The sequence below is a fragment of the Octopus sinensis genome, linkage group LG13 (genome assembly GCF_006345805.1).
Source record: "Octopus sinensis linkage group LG13, ASM634580v1, whole genome shotgun sequence".
Taxonomy (NCBI): domain Eukaryota; kingdom Metazoa; phylum Mollusca; class Cephalopoda; order Octopoda; family Octopodidae; genus Octopus; species Octopus sinensis.
In genome coordinates, this window is record NC_043009.1 from 62,741,385 (window position 1) to 62,767,561 (window position 26,177).

Genomic DNA, 26,177 nt, shown 5'->3' on the forward strand with positions numbered 1-26,177 from the left:
ATGTTTAATGGCGTTTCATCTGTCTTTATGCTCTGAGTTCAAATTCTGCTGAGGTCAACTCTGCCTTTCATGCTTTCAGGGTTGATAAAATAAGTACCAGTTGAGTACTAGGTTGGGGTAATTGACTGACACCCACCTTCTAACTTGCTGGCTTTGTGCCACAGTTTGAAACCAATAATGGAAGGTAGATTAGTTTAAGAAAAAAGTGTGATACAAACTTTTTAAAAGGTTTTTGTATCACAGAACTAAGAGCATTTTCAGGTGGGTTGGTATCGAAAAGGTTAATAAAGGAAAAAATGTTAATTTGAAGATACAGAAATATTCTATAAGCATGCAGTAATTATGTATCATTTAAAAGTTTATCAAGTATCCACATACTGAAATAATACTGTTACATTAACTAAATTTTACCTAATTATTGCAGTTAATTTTAAAAAATCAAATATTTGTAGAGGGTTAGTAAAAAAAGAAACTGCTGGTGTTTGGAAAATAAATCCAAAATGAACAGTTTTGTATCATAGTCCAGGTACAGTTTCAGTAGGATGATGTCAAAAGGGTTTCATAGTTACTTGGATGTCTGGACATACAGTGATATGCTTTCTTTAGGGATCGATTTCTTTTAGTGTCATCATCTGATATAAACCTAATTTGTTTTACTTAGTATCTTAGTAAAAATTCATCCCAAGGCTTCTGATACTATAAATCCTCTTTGTTTGGCATGTATTTGATATAAACGAACTGTTTGCAGCCGCCATAATGTCCATATTTCTATGCTTGCGTGGCTCAGACAGAATTCAGATTTTTTCTGTGGCCAGATAATCATCTTCTTGCAGAAGATTGAAAACAAAGGACACTGCTTGTATTGCAATGATGCTCAAACTGTTGTGTGACGTCAAGACATGTACACACAAATGCAAATATAACCACATGCATACACATGTGGTCTTCTTTCAGTTTTTGCCTACCAAATCCATTCAAAAGGATTTAGTTGGCTTCGGCCACACATAATAGAAAGTACTTACTTACCCAAAGTGCTGTACAGGATCACTGATCTTGAGACTACATATTAGGATGTGAACTCCTTCAACACACAGCTATTCCTGTGCCTCGTATCATCATCATCGTTTAACGTCCGTTTTTCAGTGCTAGCATGGGTTGGACGGTTCGACCGGGTTCTGGGAAGCCAGGAGGCTGCACCAGGCTCCAGTCTGATCTGGCAGTGTTTCTACAGCTGGATGCCCTTCCTAACGCCAACCACTCCGTGAGTGTAGTGGGTGCTTTTTACCTGCCACCGGCACAGGTGCCAGGGGAGTCTGGCAGTGGCCACGATCGGTTGGTGCTTTTTATGAATTAAAAAATTAATCTCTGGTGGATAAATTCACTGCATTTCAAGCTGCATTATAACAACCATTTTATCATTTCATCTGATCATTTGAAGTGTGTATTGAGATAGCCCCACTTCTGTATAATTTCTTTACACACTAATCCTTCCTCACAGCTATTAAATCGTCAGTCACCAAGGTTTTAGTCTTAAGATTATCATTGTTGAAACAACACTCATATTTAGTTACTGAACATTGAATTTTACATAATTTAATCCAAACTGTTCTGTGTAGTAGTTCCATAATTTACCCCACAAAATAGTATGACATATATATATATTTGTTTAAATAATCTAGCCATCTCCGAACAGCTTGCTCACTGAATCCAACTTAATACTTAAAAAAAAAAGCCCATTAATGTAATGAAAGTATTGTTAAAACTGTTAAATTTTTTATATTTAACAGCTTTGTTGACAGGTAATGCAATAAACCATTAAGTTTTTCATTTAAAAAAAAAATCATGTTTTCATCTCTCAAAGCAAGCACACATGCACATGAAGAGACATGCATGCATGTATGCACACACATGCAAGTGAGCACACATGCACATAGTTATTCAATTCTTTTCCTTTCTCTCTCCAGGTGTTATCCGTCTCCATGGTTGGACTGTGGATAACATAGATTCTTACATTAACAACTTCAAGTACTTCTAACTAGTACTTAAAGATGTCAACTGCTGTAAGTATCTTTTAGAATTGTTTCTCACACTCTTGCATTGTCTCCAGTGCTTCCAAAGATTTTCTTACTAACATCTATTAATGGCTAACTTTCAGTTCAGTGAGTTGTTAATTCCATTCTGGCTTTATAAAATATGTCTTCAGTTATTCCAAATCACTTGGAACGATTTTCTTAATGGTACTGAAAATTTGTGCAGAGAGAGAGAGAGAGAACTTTATAGGCTTTAGGTATTGGTGTTTTGCATGGTTGTCAGGAAAACAACTTCAGCATTAATCAGTAAAAAAAAGTCTGTTTGTGATACAATATGGTGAAAGTTTGTTCGTTAGTCTGTTAACAATATGATTTTTTTTCCTATATAAATACTTTTGATAAGAACTAAACCACATCTTTAAAGCACAACGATATTTTAGTTTTAGGATAGCATGTTGACTGAACATTAAAGTATTTTTTAGTTAAATTTTAGTCACATGTCTACTCAATAATAACTACAATAAAACTAACAAAGGCTTTTAAAATTAGGAAAGCATAGCAAAATTACCCTGTGGTGACTAGTGATGGTAAATAGAGGATGGTAGTGAGATTTTAATAGAAATATTTTGAAGGTTCTTTTTACTTTTCCTTACATTTTACAATATTGGATGGTTTCTAAAATGGTCCCTCTATTATACACTTCGGTACAAATAAATTTAACATTAAGAAATTTCATTATGAATTTTTATGCACATCTAATGTGGCAATATTGTTTTGGTACAACACTAAACCCTGCCATTTTGTCTAGAGTCCACTGTTGACCAAACTCATCACTTCTCATTGCATTATATTTATGTTTTAACACTTCTGTTAGCTGTTGAGTTCCTCATCCCAAACTTGAAGTGAAACAATGGGCTGTTATTAGTGTGAAATGCCTTCCACAATTTAGTTTGTAATTGTTTTAATAAATGTTATTTAAGATGTAGCATAAGATTCATGATCTGAGAACTTGTTGTTTTCTATAATGTTTTATAGTCTAACCCATGCTAGCATGGAAAGCGGATGCTAAACGATGATGATGATGATAGTGAGGGAAATAAACTTTATCCTTGCTGGTTTCATTGAGCAAATGTTTTTACATTTTAATTTACCTATACCTTTAATATCCATGTGGTTGTTTCTATTTTAATAGAAAATATAGTTTTTCTTAGTTTTATTTAATGATCAGTAAGTCTTATCCAAGTGATTTCTTAAGAAAATGTTTTGCTCATACCAATATACCTTATTTTATGAAAAACTTTTGGCTAATAGTATTGCCTGCAATTAACTGAGACTTGTGCTGGCGTTCTGATTATCAGTAGACTTCACTGTTGATAGTTTGGTAGTTATAAACTATGTCTTATCTCTAAGTATATTGAAATTTTTTCACGGTTCCCCTTATCTCTTTCAGAAATATTTTGAAATGTTGAATTTTATTCTTCTTTCACCAATTCTCCTGAACACTTTTCCAAGAAACAATACTTTGATTCTATTTCTTCAGCAGGTTTTTTTCCTGCTCCTTTTTCCTGATATTCCTGTGGTTTAGAATCTATTTCTTTCTTTATTCCTAGAATATCTGTGGTTCTACTTGGACTAATTGGTTCATGGTTTTACAAAAATAAATTAATATTTAAAAAAAAAATAGTTTGAGACCCCTTATTAGTGATGAGTAATATGCATATTTTCTCTTCTGGAATAATTTTTTGGTTAAACAATCCATTTGCTTCTATTGTTACGTATAATTTCTTTAGTATTAACGTTTTCTTCTTCATATTTCTTCCCTTTCTCACCTACTAACTATTTTAGTTCTTCTATTTCTTCACTTCTTTTGGTCTTTTTCACTGTTTGGAACTTCTAATCCTAATATATTGTTTCCTTTTTACTTTTTTAGAGTACGAGTAAAGATCGGAAAGGCACCTCTAGGAGGTAATTTGATTTCCTCATTCTTGCTCCCTTCTCTAAATGTCTAATTCCCAGTTCTCACAATCCCATCCTTTGCTTTGTCATTCACGACCTAAGTGTACCTTATCTCGTGAAGCATTTCTTCCAGTTTACCTCTGAAACCCCTAATCTCTCATTGTTATTATTGTTCAGGCAAAAAACTTATCCAAATTCTATTAACGATTGTTATCAACAATTAACAAGAATAGTATATTTTTATAATAAATTATCTAGTCTATGAGTTATATCTACATATTTGACATCACATATCCTAAGTTGCTTGTATAGCTACATCAAAATAATATGCCGAGAGTATCTTTTTATATTCTCTCTCTACCACAATGTTATTATAGGGTTGAAAATTAAGACAATTAGATTTTTAAAAAAAAGAAAAAAGCTATTACTCGCTCATATCAGTTAATAACATAAAAACTATTTTTTTTATCTGCTATCTCATTTTTTAAAATTATGTTTTCTTGAATAATGGCAGTAGAAGAAGTTTCTTGAACAATGGTAGTAGAAGATGAATATCATACTGTTTGCTCTTTAAACAAGAGCTTCCCTTTGATTGTTGGTTTTTGAAATCTTAATGTTAAATTCCAAGTTCTTCTCTTTTGAAACTCATACATAAAATCTGATTGCCATTGTAAAATCAAGAACTTGCTCTATGTATGTTTGAGAACATAAATTGAATAAACTGAAAGTGAACATCAATTATTCCTTTTTGTAGCTTAAATATCACAGATTAAATACATGTAGTTATGGTAAAGTATCTGTATGAACTTGTATATAAATATTGTTAGACTAAATGTATCTGTATTTTATGCACAAGTACTGGTCTGCAGTAAGCTTATTTTATTAGAAGTTGTGTATATAATTTCTTTTATGCTTAGCATGTAAATATGCTATTTAGATTGATGACTTGCTGAGACACAAATAATACAGCATGTACACTATAAATGTAAATTTATCATCATCATCATCATCGTTTAACGTCCGTTTTCCATGCTAGCATGGGTTGGACGGTTCGACCAGGGTCTGGGAAGCCAGGAGGCTGCACCAGGCTCCAGTCTGATCTGGCAGTGTTTCTACAGCTGGATGCCCTTCCTAACGCCAACCACTTCGTGAGTGTAGTGGGTGCTTTTTACGTGACACTGGCACAGGGTGCCAGACGGAGCTGGCAAATGACCACGATTGGTTGGTGCTTTTACGTGTCACCGACACAGACGCCAGTCAGGCGGCACTGGCAACTGCCACGTTCGGATGGTGCTTTTAACGTGTCACCGGCACGAGTATCTTAACAACAATTTCCATTTGATTTTCATTTTGATGTTGGTGTTAACGTACTTGACTCAATAGGTCTCCGTAAATTTATTTACCAACATCAAACTGTTAAATTTTGTGTGATGAAAATGAATGTTGAGAGAGACTTTTAAACAAAGTAGTCGGAAGAAATTATAAGAACTTCCTAAAGATGGAGAAGGTTGGAGAGAAGCCATGTTACATCCAATTTCTGTCAGCTTGATGGATACGTGTTGGTGATCACTTGAGACAATATGTCCATTTTCTATTTTACAATTTGAAATTAATATCAACGTAATTAAGACCAAGGCAGCTGTTTAATACACTCTTAGCTAGAATTTACATGTATATAGTTGCATGTTGTATTTATTTCTTCTTCATGAACAACTTTGTATATAAAGGCACAATATTGTTTATTTCCAGTAATTGTTCTTCTCTGGATAAGAAACCACTGGCTAATCGAAAGTCACAGGCATCATCGTCTGCAGAAGAATCTGGAGGAGATTCCAGTGCAGAATTAGATGCTGCAGGGAGTACAAAAGATTCAGAAGCTTCCAGGGAGCCAGAGTTGAATCCGGAAGATAGTGATGACGAACGTTGTCGTTCACATTCACCTGAAGGTAAACTTACTTACTATGCCACTAAATTACACATTACCCTTTGTTCTTCCAATGCTGATTACCTGTATATCTTATACAGGTAATCTTATACAAATGTTAATATATTTCACTTGTTTCACTCACTTCTGTCTGAGTTCTAGAAGATGCATTACTTTTCTTCTTCATAATATTTTTTTGGCTTTGTTGAAGGTTCGCTCGGAAAATCCAATCCACTTGATGCAATCAAAAACTCAGAAATACCTTCTAAACGCCGAAGTAGTCTGAAATCATCTTGTAAGTACTGTTATTCTTAGACAAAAGTTTGTTACAGTAAAAACGAGGATTTAGTCTCAAGTCCCTTTTCTCTCTCTCTGCATATAATGTGTCTCACAATATCGACCAGACTGTTGGATGTTCTAGTTTTAGCTTTTGAACGATGACATCCTGCTGGCTAGGTGAGCTGGCCAGTAGTCTCCCTGACCGGAGGGGTAACCTTTTTACAGCTGAGTGGACTGAAGCAACAGGAAATGAAGTGTTTTACACAAGTACACACCATGTTGCTTGTCTGGGAATCGAACCCACGATGTAGTGATTGTGAGTGCAATGCCCTAACCACTAGGCCATGCACTTTACACACACAGAATAAAATTCCTGTTTGCAAATTCTTTGTCTGAGGGTTTATTCAACCAGACTGATTGAAATAAACTGTCGGGTGAAACAGACCCCCCCCCACCCACCATTTAACCTGGATTTTACAACAGATTTTCTATTCTCAGTATTGAGCTCTCCAATCTGTAAATATTTGGTTGTTATTCTTAAATTTGGTGTAAAATAAGAACTTCAATCTAATGCACACACACACACACACAAACAAAAGTAGATATTGTTAGAGGACAGGTCATTCTGACTCATCAAAGAACGATAAATAAATGAAATAATAGGTAGATCCTGTTTTATCTAATATAGCGGAAAAAAAAAAAACTGGGAAGTACAAGGTAATTATCTTGGCAGACATTATTACATGATTAACTTTAAATGGGGTCTTCTCAGTGGGCCTTGTTTTTTTTCTCTTGTAATTGAGCCAATATTATTTCACTTAAATGATCCACCATATGCAGGATTCTTTACCTCTTCAGGGTGGGAAGCAAACCTAATTATTAAAACCCACTTGCATATGTATTTTCATGTTTAATGAAAGATTCTTCACACAGTATTACAGTATTTAGGACAAGGAAACAACACAAACAAACATGATGCTAAATGTTTCAGCTTATTAAGCTGCTCCCTAATTGACGCTTTATTCGTCATCATCATATATCTGTTTTCCATACAATGTGTACTGGGTGCTTTTTAGAATACACCATCACCATCATGGTCACCAAATATACTACCAATATATTTCTAATTTAAACTGAAACGAGCTCTACATTCTGTAATCTTTGAATAAAAGTGATTTCTGTAAAAAAAAAACATTATATTACATATCCCCATTTGTGTTTTAACATAATTTCTCCATGCTAGAATGGGTTGGGTGGGTCTACTTAATTCATTATATTTTAACTGAATTCAGTATCCTGTGTTTTCTGGCATACAAGTTGACAGTATACAGTGTAAAAATATCCTATAAACATTCAAACATCGTCATTATCTTTCCAAATCCTGCCGCATTTCACATGGAATGTTTGATCCTCAAAAATCGTCTTGGGGTATCAGCTGACCTTTTTTTGGGTGGGGGGCTGTAAATTTTTGTCAGTAAAATTTGACTTGTATGCCGGAAAGTATGGTATACAGTTGCATCTGTTGTATGGTATGCAGGGTTGCATCTGTTGTATGGTATGCAGGGTTGCATCTGTTGTATGGTATGCAGGGTTGCATCTGTTGCATGGTATGCAGAGTTGCATCTGTTGTATTTACTCTTTAATTGATTAATTTGATATTTTAGTTGTAGGAAAATCAATTGGCACGATTGTAACATGTACAGCTTGTGGCAAACAGTTAAACCCTTCCAAAAAGGGAGCTGTGAAAAGACATCCCAAATTAAAAGTGCTGATTTGTAAGGTATGTCATTTATCTTCTCTGGATAATCTTCATTCTTTTTATGTTCAGATTTGTCCGTATTGGTAATAAGTTAGCTCTCTGACAGCATCTCGTCAGAAAAACCAGCTGTGTTATAGTGTGTGTGTGTGTGTGGTTTCTTTTGTTTTCCTGCATGGTTTCGCAACTGAATGTCCTTCCAATCATCATTCACTTCACTGCATTGACAGGCTGTATTTTATTATGCTATTTAAAAAGATTTTTGCATTTTGTAAATCACAATATCTTTATTAAAAAAAGCTGAAACATTTTACTGCAATCATCTTTCTTATCCCCATTCTGTTTATTTTATAATAAAACCATAAATTTTAATTGCAGCAGTTTTAAATATGTGGTGATGAAATGAGAGCTTAGAAATTCCTTATTTTAATTTCAGTATTGAAATATATTACGATATCACAAAGCTTATATATTCTCTTATATATTGTTGCAGTTTTTTGTTTTTTTTTGTTATCACTGTATCACTCACTGCACCAGCCAGACTTTCAGGTGTTGTTATACATTGTTGGTCATGATGCCACCCTGCTGCCTTGGCAACAGGGTGTCATCATGACATTCCCACTAAGCAGGATGCTGCCAGTCTGTTGCAGGGTTACTCAGATGCAACGGAGTGGACTGGAGCAATGTGAAAATGAAGTGTTTTGCTCAAGAATACACTTCCTGGTTTGGGCGTTGAAATCACAGCTGTGCAATCATTCATGCAACACCCTGGCCATGACCATCACATTTTTTTCTTATACATCTCGAAAACTATTTAGGAAATCAGCTGGTAGGCAGTTCAACATTTTTTTAGTTCAGTTTTTGCAATTGAAGCTAGAACTTTTGGTTCATTTAATAGATCTAACAAAGATTAGTATGGTGCAAGTCTGGTTATTCAAAGAATTCTTGAATCTCTTACACTGTTCAATAAGAAAGACGATTGAAGATGATGGAAACTCAACTCTGTAGTAATTATCGTCCTCATCCCTTGAGAGTCAATTGCTCTCAGCAGGTTGAATACCATCGATCTCCAGCTGGACCTTTTCTCTGCCATTCTTATACATTCACCACATGATAGTTTAGTCTAGTCCTTAATCATCATCATCATCATCATTTAGCATCCGCTTTCCATGCTAGCATGGGTTGGACGGTTCAACTGGGGTCTGTGAAGCCAGAAGGCTGCATCAGGCCCAGTCTGATCTGGCAGTGTTTCTACGGCTGGATGCCCTTCCTAATGCCAACCACTCTGTGAGTGTAGTGGGTGCTTTTTACGTGCCACCCGCACAGGTGCCAGATGAAGCTGGCAAACAGCCAGGGACGGATGCACGGGGGCCAGGCGAGGCTGGCAACGGCCACGATCGGATGGTGCTTTTTACGTTTTAGGTTTTCCTCTTGAGAGTTTGTCGTTATTCTTTCCTTCCAGCAATAGTCTACGTATACCTTGTGCTGCAACTATGTGACCTAAGTACTTTAACTTCTCGTTTTTGATAATTGAAAATAACGATCTTTTTGGTATTTGCTAGTTGTAGCACTTCTTCATTAGTTTTATGTTTTATCTAGATATTCCCAACATTCTTCTTATATGCCCACATTTCAAAAAGCTTCTGGTTTGCCATATAGACATATTAGTTCTTTGTACATTGCCACTGTTAATTATTAAATTGTAATGATGTTACCTTATGTTTTCTCTCCAACAGAAGTGTTATAAATATTATTCAAGTGGTGAAATTTCTCGGGACGCTGATGGTCTAGATGAACAGTGCCGATGGTGTGGTGAAGGTGGTCGCTTACTAGGCTGTGATTTCTGTCACAATGCATTTTGCAAAGGCTGCATCCTAAGGAATTTAGGGCGGTCAGAGTTATTCATTATAACAGATGGGGGTAAGATTTTTGATCATTTTGCTTATTATACTCAAATACCTTTTACTCTTTGTAGTTGCATTGAGGGGGAAACATTTTATATCAAAGGTTGAACTTAATTCTTGCGGCAATACAATTAGCATGGATCTGATTTCTATCTTTTATTTGTTTCAGTTGTAGGCCTTTGAAGGGTTTTGTTGAAACAAAATTGAACCCTGTACTTATTTTTGTAATCTGGTACTTATTCTGTTGGTCTAATTTGCCAAATCAATAAGATATTGGGACATAAACAAACTGACATCAGTTTTCAAGTGGTGGTGGGGTACAAACACACACAGATATATATATATACATATATATATATATATATAATATATATATATATATATATATATATATATAAGGTGGGCTTCTATCTGTTTTCTGCCTACCAGATATACTTACAAGGCGTTGGTTGGCTTGGCCCAGAGCTATAGTAAAAGACATGCTCCAAGGTGCCATAGAATCGTGGTTGCAAAGAATGCTTCTTAGCCACACAGCCGTCCCTCTGCCTATCTTTGTTTAACCTTTCAGCATTCAGATTACTCGATCAACTCTAATATTTATTTGTGCACATTGTTTTGATTTAAGTGTGCATTATCTTGTAACTTTGACATTTCGCTGATATGAATCTTTATTTTGTAAATGACACGGTAGGGGTAGGTTTGAGGGGCCATATCTGGTTGGTTTGAATATAAAGCAAATTGAATATTTGGGTCACATGCGGTCAGCTTAAATGCTAAAGGGGTAATATCTTTGCAGTAGACCATTAATTTGCATTTTCTTTCTTTTTTCGTTGCAGGTTCTGAAAAGTGGAAATGTTATGTTTGTGATCCTCCCAAAATAAAAGCACTAGTTGTACAGTGTAATGAGGTTTATGAATTATTGGAGGAAGAACGCAAGCGAGATAACCTAATGCAGATCAAACAAGTCAAAGCTGAAGAGAAGCAGGCATCTTCCAGTAAAAAAATTGCTGCTACGTCTGTTATTCCAATTTGTGATGAAAGGATGAACATCACTGCAAAAACCCTTGACACTGTTATTGAAAAGCTACTGGTGGCCACAACTTCTATGACTTTGATGCTAAACACATTAAAATGTGATCTGAAAGAAGCTGAAAATGTCTCAGACCCTACTGCTGCTGCTGCTGCCGCCGCCACCGGTGATAAGCAAACTGAAAGAGACCAGGGTGTGGTGAAATTAAAGAAAGGTCTTGTGAAATATTTCCTGGCTCTAAAAGAGACTCTGTTTGCCTCTGAGGTGAAGGAGGAGAAAGTGGAGAAGAAATCCAATACTTCACTGGGGTCAGATAAAAAATCAGGGACGAAGAATCTGAGTGGCAAAGAAAGAGGAAAGGTCGAGAAGAAACAGTCTAAAAGTAAAACTTATTCCAGCGATGAAGATTTCAAGACTTCGAAAAGAGAAAATGAAACTGAGAAACACAAAGATTTTTCATCTCAAAGTAAAGGGAAAAATGCTTCTAAAGTAAATAATATTTCCAACTCAGTTATCTCTGTCTCAAATGATGAAGATGACGACGACGATGATGATGATGATATCGAATATCTTGGTGAGAGTAAGTTGAGCAATGTGTCTGATAATGACAAAGACAGCAGGGAAAAATCTGTTAAAAGAGAAAAATCCGAAGACCAGAATTCAGAAAAAGATTGGAATCTTTTGAAACAAGAAAATAAGGTCTCGCCTCAAAAGAATTCCAATAATCTTGCCGAGAAGTCCTTGGAAGATCAAGATTTATCTGATGATGGCATGAAAGCAATGGAGGAGGATGAAGAAGAGAAGGTGAAGAAGAAGGACAGTAGAGAAGAAAGAACTCCCAAGAAAAGAGAGAAGAATGAGGAGCGGGGTGGAAGAAAGAAAGAAAAAGAATCGGAAAGATTGTCAAAGAAAAAATCTAACGATAAATCAGAAAGATGTGTTAGAAAGAGGGATGAGGAGAAAGTTTCATTGAAGGACAAGGCTAATGAAAAATCACCAAAGAAATCTGAGAAAAATGAAGTGAAATTTTCCAAATCAAACAATAAAGTGGATGGGGTGAAAAAAGAGGAAGATGATGATAGTGATTTGTCTGTTGATGATATTCCATTGATTAAGCGCTCCCAGAAAACAGAGAAGAAAAGTACAGATGTGAAAGTGGAACGCAAGAAGAAATCAGGTAAAGATGTTAAAAGTGATGCAGAGAAGAAATCAAGTGTCAGTATTAAAAGTGAGAGAACTGCAGGTAAAATGGACATTGACAGTGACGACATTGCCGAACCTGTCAGTAACCATTCTGACAGTTTCCTCAGCACCAAACAGATACCTGATCCCGAGAATGCTGCTGCACAACTGTCTCTTTTGATGGAAATGGCAAATGAGATATCAAAGAATCAGGGCAACGACTCTGATGACAATAACAACAACAACAACAATAACAACGACGGTTACGATCATGATGAAGAGGATAATGGATTTACTTATAGCAATGAAGAAGATGATAACGATGAGGATAGTTCTACTGCTGCTCAAAAAGTAGATTCTGAAAACATAAAATCTGCTGCAGATGGCAACCTCTCTAATTCCTTTGGAAACCAATTCCATGAGAGTGATAATGCCAGTTTTGCAAATGGTAATAGCATTGATGTTTCCAAGAAAACTGCATCAAGTAAAAATACCCCCAAAAAACAGAGTAATACCGGTGCTACAGAGTCTGATCATGAACCTTGTGAATCTGCAGGTGAGAAGAAACGCAGGCGGTCAGACAGGAGGAAATCTTCAGGTGGGAAAGACAAGAATAACGAGAAAGAGCGTAATAACGAGTCGGATGAAAACAATCCTGTGGATGACAGAAACGAGTCTGACAGTAACAGGAATCAGCCAAACGACCAGAAGAAGGACGACAGCTCTGAATCTGAGAAGGAAAAGGAGAAGACCGACAATGATGACGACAGTGACAGCAAGTTGACCGTCAAAGCCAAGAAGCAGAAAGAAGCGAAGAAACAAAAAGAAACGAAAAAAACGAAAGATAAAAAGACTATCAAACAAGAAAAAGATATCAAAACTGAGACGAATGATTCTAACGATGAAGACGAGAATAAGATGGGTAAAGAGAAATGTAAGGAGACTACTGACGATGACAAGCAGTTAGCTGCTGCGAATAGTGCTTCTGACAGTGATTCATCAGATTCCAGTGATGACAGTGATCTTTATACTCGCAAGAAACGCCGAAGTAGGAAAACCAAGATCAAAAAAGGTTAGTCATTGCTGCTACATGGTCATCTTGCAGTTTTTTTTATTACTAACACTATTGCAGACAAACTTTCTATTTTTACTGTTAGGTTTGGCCTTTTTTTTTTTATATCAGTTTTACAACACTGTGATTTAGAATATTAGCAGACTTAAAAGTTTGAAGAACACAGAAAAACATTTTTGTACTGTTAATTTAAACACTGATTTTAGTGGGACTGGTACCTGTGTCCATACATGGCACATAAAAAAAACAAAAAAAAAAAACACCATCCGAGCGTGGCCATTCGCCAGCCTCGTCTGGCACCTGTGTCAGTGGCACATAAAAAACACCATCCGAGTGTGGCCGTTCGCCAGCTTCTTCTGGCACCTGTGTCGGTGGCACGTAAAAAGCACCCACTACACTCATGGAGTGGTTGGCTTTAGGAAGGGCATCCAGCTGTAGAAACACTGCCAGATCTGACTGGCCTGGTGCAGCCTTCGGGCTTCCCAGACCCCAGTTGAACCGTCCAACCCATGCTAGCATGGAAAACGGACGTTAAACGATGATGATGATGTACTGATATAAGTGTGTTGATGTATTTGGTGAGAAAAGATGTCAGGTCACCAATTTTATTGTTGATGTAGTCGTTAAACTGAAAATGTTGTGATACAGATGATGGTAATGAATACAAACAAGTTGATGAAACAAAAGATATCTCCAACATCAAAATTCTTTTATAAAGCTGATAATTAACTGTATTTGAATGTACCCAGAGAAATGTATAATGAAATTGAGAATTTAAAGATAGCGTAGTCAAACAGCTATAGGAATAAATTTAAGTTTGTTATCACATAATGTTGTGACTGGGTATGTGTCTGTGTGAGCAACTGAATTATGTGTACTCTATGTATTTATATGAATTGTATATCCTTTAACTGCTTATGTATGACAGTGTTACATAGATTAATGTATGTAAGAGTAAAAGAAATTTGAGAGAATCTTACATATGGACCAGGCTGAATGGTCTGAAACCACAATCGAACCAAAAGCTTATATTACCTCACAGTGAAACCTATAGAATGTTCCTTGAGTAATTTCGTGCGAAAGCTAAAACAGTTCCTTTGAGGTTTGCCAATTTCTATCAAGAACTTTTATTAAATGTGATTGGCTGTAATATATATGTTTCTTTATTACCCACAAGGGGCTAAACATAGAGGGGACAGACAAGGACAAACGGATTAAGTTGATTACATCAAGCCCAGTGCGTACTTAATTTATTGACCCCCCCCCCCCAAGGATGAAAGGCAGAGTTGACCTTGGCAGAATTTGAACTTAGAACGTAATGGCAGGCGAAATACGGCTATGCATTTCACCTGGCGTGCTAACGCTTCTGCCAGCTCGCCGCCTTATTGGCTGTAATATATATGTTTCTTTGTTACCCACAAGGGGCTAAACATAGAGGGGACAAACAAGGACAGACAAACGGATTAAGTTGATTACATCAACCCCAGTGCGTACTTAATTTATCGGACCCCCCCCCCCCACCAAAGGATGAAATGCAGAGTTGACCTCGGCAGAATTTGAACTTAGGACGTAACGGCAGGCGAAATACGGCTATGCATTTCACCTGGTGTGCTAACGTTTCTGCCAGCTCGCCGCCTTATTGGCTGTAATATATATCGGTGTGTTGGTTAACTGTGTGGGTGTTTATTGCTAACTTTTATAAAATTTACCAAATATTGTTATATCAATGAAATGCAGATTAAAATTCAGAATTGCAGTAAGATCAAGTCTGGCGAGCAATCAATGTAATTATGTAGTAATTTGATCCAAGTGGGAAACAATATATTCGTTATACTTGCTATATTTTCTCCTGGGTGTGGGTATGATAAAGCTGGTATCATGTATTATTTATGTCTTACCTTTGACTTATTTTATCTAATGCCTCAAAACCTTATTGGACTCTGTAGCAACAACTTTCTGTTTGGTGTTTATGTAATATAAACTAGTCCCTTTTTTCTCTAGAAGAGAAAGGAACTCCAGTGAAAGGACAAAGAAAAACCAGGGAATCGTCTGCCAATGAGAAAAACAAGAAAGGAGATGAAGACAATGTAAAGAAACGAGTCACCCGGAGTCGATCCGGGGCATCCGCAAATAAAGATACCAAAGCGAAAGAGAAAGGACAGCATTCAGATTCCTCCAACTACGATTCTGAGCTGGAGAAAGAAATCAATAAATTGTCTCAGAAAGTTACTGTAAAGAAGTCGGGAGAAAGAAGAAAGAGAGGACCAAACAAAACGAAGAGAAAGAGAAATGTCAAGAAAGGTTTGTATCAATGTCGTTCAACCTTTTGTTTGTGTGGTGTGCATTGATTGTAGGTGTTGTGTTAGCATGTGCTGTAGGCGCAGGAGTGGCTGTGGTAAGTAGCTTGCGAACCAACCACATGGTTCCGGGTTCAGTCCCACTGCCTGGCATCTTGGGCAAGTGTCTTCTGCTATAGCCCCGGGCCGACCAATGCCTTGTGAGTGGATTTGGTAGACAGAAACTGAAAGAAGCCTGTCGTATATATGTATATATATATATATAAGTATGTGTTTGTGTGTCTGTGTTTGTCCCCCTAGCATTGCTTGACAACCGATGCTGGTGTGTTTACGTCCCCGTCACTTAGCGGTTCGGCAAAAGGGACCGATAGAATAAGTACTGGGCTTACAAAGAATAAGTCCCGGGGTCGATTTGCTCGACTAAAGGTGGTGCTCCAGCATGGCCGCAGTCAAATGACTGAAACGAGTAAAAGAGTAAGAGTATACCTTTATTGACTTCATTGTTCTATTTTGTTGTTTTTTTTTTACAGCTAATGCCGGAGAAAACAATGCAGATGTATCATTTTCTGATTCCTCTCAAGAGTCTGAGCAGTCTTCAGATGAAGAAAAGTGTGTCAAAGAAGTTAGTAATTAACCTTATTTAAATTTCTTTTTAGAATAGTTAGAAAGTTATATTATTTTGAAAGAAATTCTTGTCAGATTTCAAAATAGAAAGAAACAAATGTCTCTTTGATATATTTACCCTTTTGATACTTAACCACCCATGGTCACCCTTAATTTAGAGACTATATTTACTATATTCCTCATTATTTTAAAACTTAATTGAAAGAAAATTTCTGTATTTTAACAGAAATGTGGTATTTCACCTCATAATTGGTAATCTTCTCTATTTAGCAAATTTTTGACCCTTTCAGTATTAAATTCTTCAGGTTTTGAACCAAAAAAACACTCAGTATAATTTTTAACAATTAATAAACTGTTTTCCCTCAAAATAATGTTGCAGCAATCTGAAAAGATGGCATTCAGGGGGAACAACATCAGGAAAGTAAGGTGGACAAGAGAAAACATTTACTGCTATTATCATTTCCTGAGTGAATTGGGCAATATCACCATTACTCATCATTTAACGTCTGCTTTCCATTCTGGGATGGTTTGACAGGTGTCAACCAAGCTGAAACTTGCACCAGACTTCTGGTGACTATTTTGCCAGGATTTTTACAGCTGGATGCCCTTCCTAACACCAACCACTCACCAGAGTGATTTTGTATTAACATGTATGAGCAGCACCCCTTTATGATTGACCAACGAGGAGTGATTTCCTGCAGATTTTTATGCAATGCTTCCAATTTGATCACTACTTTGCCACATTTAATTTTTGTTTTAACAGAGTGAAACTGGCCAAACTCATTGGCATGTCCGAACACTTAAAACTTAATTTTCCATAGACAGAATGAATATTTCTTGCCATTTCCATTGTTGAAGAATCCTTTTGTATTCATACAGCATGCAGTGTCTGATACGGGGTTTGATCTAAACACATTTTAAAAGGGTAAAATTGGTACAAATTTAATCACTATTGTATAAAATAATCTGAAAAAAAAGAAAGAGAAAAAAACACATCAAGATTATTTAACTGTAAATATTGAAAAAGTGCTCTCAAAGAGTGATCTTGTCAAAATTGCAACTGGACTTTCTTTGTAAACAAATAGTATATTGGTAACTTATTTATTTGCTCGGTAGAAAGAATACTTAATTTTAGTTCTTTGATAATTTTAATGATTGAATCAGTTCAAATTAGCAAATACTGAGTTGTTTGAATTTTTGTTTTCATTTTAACTACAACGTAGCAGACGAAGACTGTAGTAGTTTAAATTTGTGATTTCTGTATCATAAGGGGTAGGCAACACAAGATGATGTGGTAAATGCTACTATAGTCACTTAGTCATCAAAGTTTTGTAACATTCAGTACAATAAAACATAGTGATAGAATTAATGAACCAATAAGACAGCCTCTATTTGAGCATTCGATATACTAGAAATAACAGCCAAATTTCCCTTGTATGATACCCAGTTGCTTTAGAAAAGAACACAATAATAGTTGTGGCTGTAAAAAGTTGTGATGGTCAAGGCTGGATCAATTTTTATCTTAAGTCTGCTGGGTCATGATTTAGACTAATCTACAGTAGACTCTATTGTCTATACTGTGATGCAAACTTAAAAAAACTCATTCAGATACGATGGTGCATAGTTTTGCAATATTTTGGTAATTTATTTTGCATTATTCATTAAGTTACTACAAAAGCAGCCTAGTATTCAAAGTAGAGGGCATTGTGTTGCAGTGCCAGTTCTTTGATCTCACACTGATACTAGTTCTGGGCTCTCGAGACGAAGAACTCCTTGACTGAAGCTTCCACTTCTTCTCGGATGATAAAGTGTTGTAAGTGATGGATCAGAGCAAGTAATAATTTGAGGGAGTTAGGTCTGAACTATATGCTGGGTGTAGCATCAGTTTGATTCCCTTAAATTCCTGGAGTTTATTCTGGGTTGTTCAAGCAGTTTGAGTTCTTGCATTGTCTTGCTGCAGAAGAGATCACTTTCTGTTTAACCAATGCTGGGTACTTTACCTGCGCAATGACATGCATCTACTCCAGTTGTTTGGAGTACAGGTTGGTATCAAGGATTTGAGCATCTGAAACAAACTCCTAGTGAATAATCCTCTCGTAATTCCACTGGACACAGAGCATCACCTCGTGTTCAAAGCACCTATGTTTGGCAACAGGTTTTAGAAGCCTAACCCTTGCTTAACCACTGCTTGTGCATGTTAGGATTGCAGAAAAATATCTCCCTTGGATTATTGTTTGGGTGCCACTTTGGCATGTGATCTATAACTTCAAGGGCGATTACATTAGGTTAGTTTGTTACTAAGAAATTTCCAAAATAAAACAATTTACAATGTTAAAGTATGTACAAAAGAATTTATTGTAAAAAGTCTTTAGCCAACATCTTAAGGGATTTTAGAAATTGAAAAGTAAACTAAAAGGTAACTTAAAGTAATTGCTCTTTAGGTTGTAGATCACCCACCAAAGTAGCACCATCACTTGTTCCTTTCATCCTATTGGGATTGTTAAAATAATAAGTACCAGCCTTGTACTGGATGAATTTTGAGCCTTCTTTACATGTTTCTTTCACATTAAATATTTTATGACAAAGAAGTTTATTTGTCGTAAAATATAGTTTCATTTTGTAAAAAATTAATTCTTAGATGCAAAAAATATTTTACCAAAACAAAAACAAAAACAAAATTTATTGAAGTATGTTTTTTTTTTATTTTGTGTGTGTACTAATTTGCTATTTATAACTACATTATTTGTATGACTTCAATTACTGCAGGAAGTTGATCAGAAGATAAAGGAGGAGGAAGAGAAAGCCATGACTTTAAGTATGATGGATAAAGAAGGAGAGGATGAAGATGATGATGATAGCTCCGATACTGATAGCAGTGATTCAGGTATCTCATTATTTTTCTTTGTTTCGCTTTATTTCTTCTTCTACTTTATTTGCTTTTTGTCTTGATACACAATGAAGTTGGTTGTTCTAACTGTTGAAATCTGTTTTATTCCCCACCAGAAATCATTACTAACAAGAAGCGGAAGCGATCAGATAAGACCAAAAAAGGCGGAGACGAATCAGATTCCCATCCAAAGAAAAAACAGAAAAGCAATCGTCTTTTACGAGCAAAACTGTCAGAATCTGGATCTGATAAATCTGGAGACGAATCCGAAAAGTAAGTTGGATTTACTTATTTTCATCCCATTTGGTGATGGCATTTATTAAAATGCCTTTGTGGTCTTTTAGTAATTAAGATGTGAAGATAATTGGCGTTGTGGTTGGAATGTTAGCCTCATGATGAGAAAGTCATAAACATGATTCATTGATCGGTCAGCAGATTGTGTCTTTGAGCAAGGCATGTCATTTTGTGTTATTCCAGTCTATTTAGCTAAAACGTGACAGCTGGAAGGCAAGATGGGTGCACCAGCACTTAAAATAATAAAAAAAAAACAAACGTTCTGTCAAATAATCTTTCAAATGGTGCTCCTAATATTTGGAGAAAGGTGAGCAGAGTTTTAATTTTATTGTTTAATTACTAGACAGGAAACGAATCAGATTGGCTACACAAAATAATAATGTTAATTGCTTTTCTACACCTAAAATGGACATGTCATTTAATTAGCATGGCACTCTTTTTTTTCTTTCCTTCTCTATTTTCACCATTGTTACCTATGTGTTGGTGTTAGAAAGGGCATCCTTTTGTAGAATTCATGCCAAAGCTGACACTGGACCACTACGTAAGTCCTTGGCCCCATCAGATCCTATCAAACTGTCCAACCTATACCAGCATAAAACTGGGATGTTTAATGATGATGATGATGTGTGTACTCTTTTACTCTTTTACTTGTTTCAGTCATTTGACTGCGGCCATGCTGGAGCACCGCCTTTGGTCGAGCAAATCGACACCGGGACTTATTCTTTGTAAGCCCAGTACTTATTCTATCGGTCTCTTTTTGCCGAACTGCTAAGTGACGGGGACGTAAACACACCAGCATCAGTTGTCAAGCAATGCTAGGGGGACAAACACAGACACACACACACATACATATATACGACAGGCTTCTTTCAGTTTCTGTCTACCAAATCCACTCACAAGGCATTGGTCGGCCCGGGGCTATAGCAGAAGACACTTGCCCAAGATGCCAGGCAGTGGGACTGAACCCGGAACCATGTGGTTGGTTAGCAAGCTACTTACCACACAGCCACTCCTGCGCCTGTGTGTGTGTGAAATATTAACATTGTTTCACCATCATTTCTCTTATATGTAAACATTATTATACCTGAGCCATACATATTTATATAGTTAATTAATGTGTGCCTAGGCCTCCTAGCATTGGGTCCTAGCATTGCAACACACTTAGCATGTACCTTGGGCATTTAAACCTTCCAAAGCCTGTCTCTCTCCAGGCCTAATCTAACCTGATTTCTCCCAGACAGCGTTGAGGGGAAGGGAGGTATAGAGAAGAAATAAGTGGTACTTTATTTATCCTAAAGGTAGAATTGAGTACATGGCTACTGTAAGGCTTTCCATCTGATACTCGGACAACCTATTCGATTCACCTATAGATACATAGAAAGAGAGAGAGAGAGAGCGAAATAGTGATAATTTCTGGAATCAACTGTGTGTGACAGTCAAATAGATCATCATCATCATCGTTTAGTGTCCGCTTTCCATGCTAGCATGGGTTGGACGGTTCAACTGGGGTCTGTGAAGCCAGAAGGCTTCATCAGGCCCAGACAGAGCTGGCAAACGGCCACGAACGGATGGTGCTTTTTATGTGCCACTGGCACGGGGGCCAGGCGAGGCTGGCAACGGACACGAACGGTCGCGAACGGATGGTTCTCTTACATGCCACCGGCACTGGTAACACATCTGCAATTTCCATTGATCGATTTCGATTCTGATCCTCACTTGCCTCAACAGGTCTTCACAAGTAGAGTTTTGTGTCCCAAGAAGGGAAGGTATGCATACGTAGGCTGGCTCCATCCTATGTAGAAGGCCACGGGTTATGGACTCACTTGTCCTGCCAGGTCTTCTTGCGCACAGCACACTTCCAGAGGTCTTGGTCTCTAGTCATTTCCTCAGTGAGACCTAAAGTTCGAAGGTCGTGCTTCACCACCTCGTCCCAGGTTTTCCTGATATTTTAAAAAATTAAATGACATTCTGAGAGAGAAACTACCATTTATCTGCTCTCTTCCGTTGGATTATTAATTTTTGTAATGAATTAAGTTGATCTGCTAATCAGTTTATTTCTGTATTAATTAGGAAGAAGAATAAAAACAGCGATGACGACGACGACGACGAAGATGCAGAGATAGACGAAGACGAGGAAGAGGAAGAAGATAGTGGCAGCGGTAGTGCAGTTTCTAGTTCTGAATCTTCGGAAGAGGAGGAGGATGAGGACTCTGACGAGGGGTCGAAGAAGAAGAAGAAGAAAAAGAAGAAAGGCTCTGAGAGCAAAGGTCGGTCATATAAAAAGAAAGGGAAGAAGGGAAAACGTCGGAAACGTATTAAAGCACCAAAGAATTCATCAGATTCTGATGTAAGTGGAGGCATTTCGGCGTGTTCTTATGTCCAATGTATTTCTGTTGTTCGCTGCTGGTCAATCTGATCCTGTAGTGACCATCCCTGTGTTATTTTTTCTCTTCTATGATTTACATTGTATTCCATATCTTCCTTTTTTAAAAAGAAGATAGGGTTTAATTTGAAGTCATTTTGGCTGCTATTTCTAGTAGGCTTGTGAACTTGTAGAGAGGTTTACTAAATATATATACGCACATATATATATATAAATTAGAAAAAAAAAACATCTTTTATATAATATATATATTGTATTTTGTGAAATTTGATTCAGTATTTCTAAATTGAATTTTTCCCTGTAAGTTTGGAATAATATTCTCTCATATTATTATATATATATATATATATATATACACACACACACACACACACATATAGTGTGGCCCAAAAGTAGGTTTACAGTTATTCAACTATCTCTTTCACATTCATATATTAACAATTTAAATCTTAATTATAAAAAAATATGAAACCATTAATCTGTGCTAATTTAGTTACTTGTAAGATAGAAATTTAAATGTAATAAAACGTTTGAAAAGAAATTTGAAGTGCCTATGTGATAATTGCAAACCTACTTTTGGGCTACTGTATATATATGTAAAATAATTTATTTGGTAAAGCATTATGTTGAGTGAGTGACCTCTTGCTATGGATCATAGAAAAGTAAATGAAAATAGTGTTACCCTGATTCAGGGACTTTTTATCACAAGGAAAGCAAAAAAAAAAAAAAAAAAGTAGTCTTTTATAAATGACTTGTTACTAGTGTAGGGGTGGCTGTGTGGTAAGTAGCTTGCTTACGAACCACATAGTTCCGGGTTCAGTCCCACTGCATGGCACCTTGCGCAAGTGTCTTCTACTACAGCCTCGGGCCGACCAAAGCCTTGTGAGTGGATTTGGTAGACAGAAACTGAAAGAAGCCCGTCGTATATATGTGTGTGTATGTGTTTGTGTGCCTGTGTTTGTCCCCCCAACATCGCTTGACAACCGATGCTAGTGTGTTTATGTCACCATAACTTAGCGGTTTGGCAAAAGAGACCGATAGAATAAGTACTAGGCTTACAAAGAATAAGTCCTGGGGTCGATTTGCTCAACTGAAGGCTGTGCTCCAGCATGGCCACAGTCAAATGACTGAAACAAGTAAAAGTAAAAAAGAGAGTGTATTTCAGAAAGTAAAGTAACTCATAGTGTGGCTTCAGTGAATGATTGGATTGCTAATGTCTTTGTAGAGTGTGAGTGAGAAGATATTCCTCTTCAGGCTACTGTCTATGGCTGGAAATTACAAGTTTGAATAAAGCTGGATTGTGGAATTGAACTGTGATTGGAGATTTGACTTTTCCAAATTACCTCTACTGTGCAACACGCACTTTGTAATACTATAATTATATATCATTAACTAACTCACTGAGTTGAAAAAAATACAGATTCATAAGAACGAATGGATAGCATACAGGAGTAGTATGACGTGGGCTGTTAGTTCAAGTTTAAAGTTCATCTAGCTACCAGCTTCTTCAAGAACATCTTTTGGTTGCATGATTTGATGATGATGAAAGTGATGGGAAACTGTTCTGTTGTCCTCTTTCTTAGACATTTTGTAGGTATGTTTTCATGTATACATTAACTGATAACCATCTTCTATGCAATAACACACGCACACACACTGAACTGAAATTAATTCCTGTTATTAATGCATTTGTTTTGTTTTTTGTTGAGCTATTCAGTTGTTTTCCTAACAATACTGTTGTATTTGCAGGGAGAGAGTGGCGATGATAAAAATTCACGCGGACCAAGTAAAAGAAAGAAGATTCGTAAACTTATTTCCGATAAGAAGTTGACTGACAGCACAAAAGCTGCAGCTAAAGCAGAAGAGGAAAGACGTAAACGTGTCAATGAACGACAAAAGAAAGTAAGCTTTTCATCTTCTAACTTGACCTTCCCCATTAGTTCTGTTACTCTCCCGCCGCCTGTTCTTATATCTGCGGCATTACATTTCTGTAGTTACATTTGCTGATATCTCTATTGCTACATGTTGTACTCTGTATTGCCACATGAGCTATAGTCTCAACACCGTCGTTCTTCTTTGCCTTCAGTTCAACCGAGTGATAGCTGACACTAATGTTCCAGCTAAATGCCCAGTGACCAAAAGGTTGGTTCTTGCCTTTGACAAAGAAGAGAAACCCATTTTAGAAGTTGCCAGTAATCTAATTACAAAACTGAAACCCCACCAAGTTGAAGGTAAAAATATTTGTATTTCACTAATTACAGTGTAAAGTAGAAATGTTTCTTATTTGCATAATTTCAATAATTCATCCTTAATTTTTTTTTACTTGAGATCCTATTTCTTATCATCTTTTACAGGTGTCCAGTTTATGTTTGATTGTTGTGTTGAAACCCTGTCTCAGCTGAAGAAAGAGGAAGGTGGCGGTTGTATATTGGCTCATTGTATGGGTCTTGGGAAAACTTTATCTGTGAGTAGTTTTAATTTACTGACAGATTAATTTTCTATGTTTGATTACTATTCAATCAATATTTATTGCTTTATTCCTCTTTTTTTTTCTTCTCTTTTTTTCAAGCTAATTACATTTGTGCACACCCTCATGGTGAACGGGAACAAAACCAAAATGACTACCTGTCTTGTCGTCTGTCCATTGAATACAGTTCTTAATTGGAAAGATGAGTGGGAGAAGTGGGATGAAAATGAGGATTTAATGGTAAATTGAAATATTCTCTTAAACTTATTTCAACATCACCTTACTGAAAAATACCTCTGTTACCCTTTTAGCATCCAAACTGTTTGAATAAATTATATGTTGTGTCACAGCATCTAAATTTTGATGAGATGTAATTGTGTTTATTTTTACAATGACATTGTAAGGTTGGTGTGAGAGGCCGGATCTAACCAGTTTGAACATAAAACTCGTAGAATATTTGGGCTTGATATGACAGGCTTAACCCTTTAGCATTCAGATTACTCTGTCAAATGTAAAGCCTGTTTAATCACATTGTTTTAAATTAATTGTACAGCATCTTGTAACTCAGAGATTTTGATAATGTCCCTATTTATTTTTAGAATGACTTTGTAGGGTAGGTGTGAGAGGTTAGAGCATAAAACAGGAAGAAAATTTTGGCCTGATACGGCCGGTTTAAACACTAAAGGGTTAAATGTTAAATTATGAATTCATATCTTTGACTAATGACTAAAATGTCAATATTACATGAAAGTTTGAGCTCAGTACATAGATGCTTGCTTTGCATTATTAAATTGAATACACTTCATCAGATCTCATAATTTTTTACTATTCTAAAAATTAAAATATGACATTTGAAATACTTTTAAACCATAATTCCACTCAGCTGACATCAGTATATTTGTAGGTGTGCACAACTATCATTAGCATGTTGTGACTGTATGCAGCTGTAATTATGTCATCAGGTGTAAACAGGTATCATTAGTGCTCTAGGTATACACTGATATCATTAAGGTGTTGACAAGTTCTTTATGGCTATCATCAATGTTTCATAACACATTTTTATATTGGTTTTGAATTTTGGCACAAAGCCAGAAAGTTCGGGGATTGGAGTAAGTTGATGCGGTTAAGCATTTTGCTCAGCATGCTAGCGATTCTGTTAGCCACTGCCTTCTTCATCGTCATCGTCATCATCGTCATCACCACCGTCACCGTCATCCTCCTCCTCCTCCATCATTATCATTTGACATTTGCTTTCCATGCTAGCATGGGTTGGACGATTTTGACTGAGGCCTGGTGAACCAGATGGCTGCACCAGGCTCCAAAACATTTTTATATTGTCATGACAACACACATGCTGTTCTACCATCACATCTTAAATTAACTTAATTGGTTTGACAAAAATGATGACTAAAAATGAATTATAAAATGAAAACAAATAACTTTATAAAACAATTTTATCTCTAACTAGCAGTATCACCCGGCGTTGCTCGGGTTTGTAAGGAAAATAACTATATAAGCATTTTTAGAGATGTAAAGTATAATAGCCATCTCTATGGCTAACCACAAAGGGGGGTGTTACTGTAGCTTTTTACGGTCTGAGATTTAATAATACATTTCTAGAGAGTTACTTCCCTTATATAATAGCAAAAAAATGCATTAAAAATGGGAAAAAATGATGGTAAATTTTTTTTAAAATCGTAGACTCATTGTAGACGCGCGCTAATACCCAGAAGGGCTCGATATGAATCACGACTATGAGATACCCGCTTTTGGTTACACTGCACCGCAAAATGTGGGAGTAGTTAGGAATCTAAATCGTAGGAGACACACACAACTTCACTTTTATATATAAAGATTTCTGACCAAAGAAGCTGAAAAGTTGAGATTAATTTATATTATTGTGGCTGAAGCGGGGCAAGCAGACAGAATCATTATCCTGCCAGACAAAATGCTGAGTGGTGATATTTCTTCTAGTTGTTAATGTCCAAATATTATGGGTGTTGACTTTACCGTTCCTTCTTTCTGGGTTGGTAAAATAAGCACCAGTTAAGGAGAATTAGTGACAGAAGTAAACATTAATTTTAATATTTAG

The 26,177-nt window shown here is 36.4% G+C and overlaps 1 protein-coding gene across 3 annotated transcripts in view; it reads left to right on the top strand.

Annotated features, from left to right (window-relative positions):
- LOC115218466 (transcriptional regulator ATRX) overlaps positions 1-26,177 on the top strand; it is a 69,872-nt gene that overhangs the window by 21,672 nt on the left and 22,023 nt on the right. For 2 of the 3 annotated variants that reach the window (XM_036508451.1, XM_029788299.2), the window contains 16 exons: positions 1,965-2,060; positions 3,961-3,995; positions 5,736-5,932; positions 6,122-6,205; positions 7,854-7,969; positions 9,682-9,865; positions 10,686-13,133; positions 15,135-15,434; positions 15,961-16,052; positions 18,821-18,938; positions 19,058-19,214; positions 21,306-21,582; positions 23,368-23,520; positions 23,705-23,849; positions 23,973-24,082; positions 24,188-24,325. In XM_036508451.1, coding sequence (XP_036364344.1) covers positions 2,049-2,060; positions 3,961-3,995; positions 5,736-5,932; positions 6,122-6,205; positions 7,854-7,969; positions 9,682-9,865; positions 10,686-13,133; positions 15,135-15,434; positions 15,961-16,052; positions 18,821-18,938; positions 19,058-19,214; positions 21,306-21,582; positions 23,368-23,520; positions 23,705-23,849; positions 23,973-24,082; positions 24,188-24,325 — 4,566 coding nt within the window. In that variant the 5' untranslated portion in view covers positions 1,965-2,048. The remainder of the gene's footprint in view (positions 1-1,964; positions 2,061-3,960; positions 3,996-5,735; positions 5,933-6,121; positions 6,206-7,853; positions 7,970-9,681; positions 9,866-10,685; positions 13,134-15,134; positions 15,435-15,960; positions 16,053-18,820; positions 18,939-19,057; positions 19,215-21,305; positions 21,583-23,367; positions 23,521-23,704; positions 23,850-23,972; positions 24,083-24,187; positions 24,326-26,177) is intronic. The other variant, XM_036508452.1, reaches the window with a different exon arrangement.